Raw genomic sequence first — 5,412 nt, 5'->3', positions numbered from 1 at the left:
TGTTACTCTTATATACTGTTTGAACAGCTCAGTGTTTTTGGCACCAAGCCCATACATCTGATGGCATGGGGACTTTGAAGACATTCCTCAGTGGATATAAATAGTGTATTTATTTCTCAGACAATAGAACCAAGATAACTTCCCTCTCCCTGACCACATTCTGCGTTTCTCATAGAGGAATAGCGCAATGTCTCACGTACAAGGAACCCAAGGTCTGTTTTTTTGTTTTTTTGTTCTAGAACTACACAGCTGATTCAAATAATCAACTCATCATCAATCTTTGATTTATTTGAATCAGCTGTGTCGTGCTAGGGAAAAAACCTAAATGTGCACCCCTTGGAGTCCCAAGGACCGAGTTTGGGAAACCCTGGCCTATAACACTGCATTTGGACTTACATCCTCTTTGTCATGACGGATCCAACATGAAACGTGACCCAGGTCAAGTGTAATAAGTTCTGATCAGCTATCTATAGAACAGAAGTTCTATATGTGGCCTGTCTGGGAGTGGCTAGCCCATTTCCTCCAAATGGAATTTGTCAGTCTCCGTATCTCCATTTGTTTAACCCTTCTCTCTTTGTGATGTGTGCATGATATGACAACATTCATTTTCAGTCCCCAGATTTGCCACATCTGGAGATCTGAATCACATCTTCCTTGGCATCACTGTCATGTGGCTCATGTCTGCAACATGGCCAGTTGTGGATTAATTTGTCATGCTATAAACGCCTGAGGCTTTGCGGTTTGAAAATGTTTTAAAAAAGGTAGATGAACAGTTGTAATCCAAAGCAGAGGCATTCAGCCTACTGTTTAATTAGACTAAGCCATATAAGCCTTATATTGCAATATCATACAGAACAAAGAGGATTAAGGATTTAAGCTTGGTAAGGGACGTTAAGCCATTGTTGAACCAATACACAGTGGTTCCATGTCACTGGAGGTCTGCCTGCGCACAAAGCCGATGACAATCAAAACACAGAAGAGGAAGTAGTAGACCAACTAAAACATGTTTAATCTCATATTTTCCTCACTTCCTTTCTCACACACACAAATGCACACACGCTATATTTTGTAAAAATTTTGAGTTTTCTAAAATGAAATATTAGGCTGAAGATGATAATAATTTCAGCAATAAATCATGTTAGATTATAATTATGATACAAGGCGTCTCAAACCATAGGTAAATTCTCATGATCTTCCTTTCTCATTCGGATAATATAATATAAGCAAGTGTAAAGTGTGATCGATCTACCTGTTTACAGACATTGTCTACAAGTATCTAAAAGAGGCAAACTCATATTTTGATAGGTGGTTTTGTAAACCATAGAATATGTCATGCCAATGCATTCCTCACACAGCATAGTGCCAGCAGTGTAGAGTGCATGTTTCAGCCCCATGGACAGCAGTGCCTGGGTTTTGGGGGTTCAGCAATGAGGTAGACCTGAGGTCCACTCAAACGCGTCTGACAGAAGTTGTAATCAATAACATTTTAGATTTTTTTTTAAATTGACTGAAAACTACTAATCTAATTATGAGGGTGCAGTGAGATACCCGATGGGGTGGACGATACTTTTCTCGTCAATCATCAACCAATCCTCTGTCGTTAACACAATGGAAAGGTCAAATGCTGTATTATCTAAATGTTGAAAGTGCGTGGGCGACGGAGAGAAACAACATGGTGCAGTTTGAGTCCATGTGGCGGGTCGTGATGCGGGCACTGGAGCTGAGTGTTTGAGCAGGTGTGTCTGGGCAGGGGTGATGTGGATGTTTCTGTGCATCGCTATGTTGTTGTTTGTATGTGTATGTTTTGTATTGTTTAAAAAAATACAGAAATAAAATCTTTACATTTTGACACCTCTGTCAAACTCGACCAAGCAATTGCAGTCATTTGTAATCATTTAGGATAGGCTACTCATCAAAAGTAGACACTACACCACTGTTCTGACTCTCATTCCTTATTGATGACAGTGTGATGAATGATTCATGTTTAGATTCTAAAACACCCAGCGCCCCACACAGCTTTATCAGCTCTGCAATCTGGGTTCATGACATCACTTTTACTCTGAACTAAATTATCCTTTTTTTAAATCTAGATGGGACATAAAATATTAATTACAGTACAGAAAAGAACGGGTTGTACAAAGGTGCTGGAAATATTATGCTTTGGCCTACATACCTTAGCTACATCACTGAATATTAAATTAATTCTTAACTTTGAAAGCAGGGGACAATATGATTCAGTAGTCATATTAAAACATCAATGACAATATATATATTTTGCTTTTGTTTAATACATCCTATTCCCTCTGTACATTGTTTCTAATATTCACATATTGGTGCACAACACAAGATATTTTGATATGATATCATCATATTATTTACATATAAAAGTTCATTTTGAAACTAATAGTCATTCAGAGGTGTAGGGCTGAGCGCTGGATACGATGAGCAGTGAAGCACAGTCATGGCCATCAAAGTGACCCTTCTTTTCAAGTGGCATTAGTGCGTTTTGAAGTCCGGCAAACTATTTTCTTAAACGCCTTACGGAAATCCCTGTTGAAAATGGTATATATGATAGGGTTCACGGAGCTGTTGCAGTAACCAATCCAGAAGAAGGTGTTGAAGAGCGCACCGGGGATGTAGCAGCTCTCCCTGCAGATTGCGTGCAGGCTATAGGTGAAGAAGAAGGGGAACCAGCAGAGCACAAACACCCCCATCACCACGGCAAGCACGAACGTGAATCGCTTCTCACGCATCTGGGCCACTTTGGTTTTGGACGAGGCCACCGCAAGGTGCTGCCGCTGGGCTGCCAGGGCGGGGTTGGCGGCATTTTTAGGGTCTTGGAAAAGCTGCGTGGCGCGCGCCGAGGCCCAAGATAGGCGGCAGCTCTGGCGTGGGCAGCAGTCCGAGCCCTCCACCTTCATTCGCTTGGAGAAGCGGTGGTTACGGGGCTTGTCCGATGCACAGCAGCTCTCCTCCAGGTCGATATCATCCAGCTCCTCCTGCCTGTGGTGGTCCTCGGAGCTCTGGCTACTGGGGCTCTCTATCTCCATCCGCTCCTTCCTCATGAAGCACGTCTCTGACTGGGAGGGCTGCCTCTCCAGGCCATTCTTAGCCACGAACACCGTGGAAGAGCGCTGCTTGGCCACTTTATAGATCTTACAGTAGACTAGGATCATGATGAGGCCCGGGGCAAAGAAGGATACGAGGCAAGAGGACAGGATGTACCAGGTCTCGTTGTTTAACAGACACTCGTGCTCATCATGCTTGGTCATGATAAGAGGCGGAAAGGAGATGACGGCGGAGATGACCCACACCATGGCTATCATGGACTTGATACGCTTGGGGGTCCGCTTCAGATTATAGCTCACTGCCTTGGTGACGGACCAGTAGCGGTCCAGACTGATGGCGCACAGGTGGACTATAGACGAGGTGCAGAAGAGTACATCCAGTGCCAGATAAAAGGCGCACCAGGGGCTCCCAAAGTACCAGTAACCCATGACCTCATTGGCAAGGGAGAACGGGATGACCAGTGTGGCTACGAGGATGTCCGCGCATGCCAGGGACACCAGGAAAAGGTTCTGGGGCGCGCGGAGAGCCCTGCTGGTGAGCACGGCCACGATGACCAGCACGTTACCAACGATGGTGACCAGAATGATCACGGTGACCAGCAGGATGATGAGTGCAGAGCCCAACTCAGTGTGCGGGAGAGGTCTCGGTGCGCTCGAGGTGTTGGCATCCTGCAAGGTGTTGTAGGTAACGGTGATAAACTTGGCTACATCCATCATAAACGCATCTTCTCCTGGGATATTTATAGCGTGCGCCTTTCCACCCCCAAACAGCTTAACTTGGATGCATTCAATTGTTGATCAAGTCATTATTCTTAAAGCATTTAATCAATGGAGACACGCTGCACACTAGGTTGTGTGATCAGGGAACAGATATAGCCTAGGGCACATAGGTCAAATACGTGAGGACCCTCAGCGTCCTGGCAAGCTGCCCTCATCTTCAGTTCCATAGAGGAGGGTCCGCAACAGCTCCGTGCTCGGTAACAGCTCCGTGCTCAGTAACAGCTCTGTGCTCTGTACTCACAGCGTATTGAGTAAGTTTTTGCCACTATGAAGTCCGGAATCCAAATGAGTAAGTCTCCATATTAGGGTGATATTCCAGCAGCATCAAAACATTTTGTTTCCGTTATCTCTCTGTCGGTCTTGTGCTCAGTGCTGTATGTTGTTTTGTTAAAAGAGTGTCCTCCGTGAAGCACAAGGGGCAGCGCGCGTTGCGAGATGGAGACACTTCTCGTGGTATATGTGTGCATGCAGGAGTGAAGTGGGTGATATCACTCCTAAGACCAACCCATCTCCAAGCTTAGCGAGACAGAAGAGAGAGAGAGAGAGAGAGAGAGAGAGAGAGAGAGAGAGAGAGAGAGAAAGAGAGGTCTGACAGTCTGAGTTTACTTTGGATAAGGAACAGTTGAAGGGAGACTGCTCCTAGAATTACCTAATTGGTTCTTTATTCAGCTCTCATGCACAGAAAGAAAGCCATTACAGCCCACCTACTGATGGTAATGGAAGTTGATTCATAAACATAAGAACAATTTAACCATCAACTGTTATTAGCATCCATTATTTCATTTTGATAACAAATGGAGAACAGCATGAATGGCATGTTGGTATGCTGGTATGTTGACTTGAGGTGAGGTTCATGACTGGAAAGTGAGATCATTTAAGCAGGAGACAATGTGTCTGCTGACTGGATCATATGATGGTATGGTGTGTAAGGTTCAAGGCATAGCAGCTTCAGGGCCAGACAATGGACTATGTTTAGGATCATCATCTACATGATGATGATAGTAGGAGATTAGGGACAAACAAATAAGGACTAAACAGTTTTTACAATGTCACAGGTTTTTAAAATGCTTTCATAGTGTTCGTTTTCACTACTTGAACTTCAGTCATCATGCAATGCTGAGCTGATAATAAAGAGATGGAAACTGAACCAGTAACTTAGCTATGTTTTGAATAAGGATGTCTCAATTTACAGAGAAAAGCATGCCTAATTTGTCCTATCAGTGATGACATGTTGTGCACTCTATATTCACCTCTCTCTTTCTCCCATATTACACAATGAGACGGAAATGACAGAATACCTGTCTGTCTGTTCATCAGACCACATTTGCTGCAGGGGCAGAGTGACGTAACAGACAGAGTGCTCTGTTCAGCTGTGCTGTGTATGGCTGAGGATAAAGCTATTTACCCCATAGAGGCGTGGAGACACGTGGACGGAGCAGACAAAGCTATGACGGCCACCCAGGGTAACAGGGAAAAGCAAGTCTGATTGCAATTCGACAAAACGCAGCTCGGCTCTGAGCACGTTGCTGCAGATCTATGATTGAGTCATTTTAGGTTTGCCACA

The 5,412-nt window shown here is 44.3% G+C and overlaps 1 protein-coding gene across 1 annotated transcript; it reads right to left on the bottom strand.

Moving 5' to 3' along the window:
• Positions 1 to 2,098: 2,098 nt before the first annotated feature.
• On the bottom strand, positions 2,099 to 3,843 carry LOC139390945 (alpha-2Db adrenergic receptor-like). The gene has a single exon (XM_071138376.1). It carries the CDS (start codon positions 3,783 to 3,785, stop codon positions 2,487 to 2,489), a length of 1,299 nt encoding a protein of 432 aa, XP_070994477.1. The 5' UTR covers positions 3,786 to 3,843; the 3' UTR covers positions 2,099 to 2,486.
• Positions 3,844 to 5,412: the final 1,569 nt, after the last annotated feature.

This window comes from Oncorhynchus clarkii, chromosome 31 (genome assembly GCF_045791955.1).
Source record: "Oncorhynchus clarkii lewisi isolate Uvic-CL-2024 chromosome 31, UVic_Ocla_1.0, whole genome shotgun sequence".
NCBI lineage: Eukaryota > Metazoa > Chordata > Actinopteri > Salmoniformes > Salmonidae > Oncorhynchus > Oncorhynchus clarkii.
This window is presented reverse-complemented; position numbering and strand designations above follow the sequence as displayed.

What these genes read in the sequence shown, in the direction of transcription:
- LOC139390945 (XM_071138376.1), bottom strand. Translation starts at nt 3,785, where the DNA reads ATGATGGATGTAGCCAAGTTTATCACCGTTACCTACAACACCTTGCAG.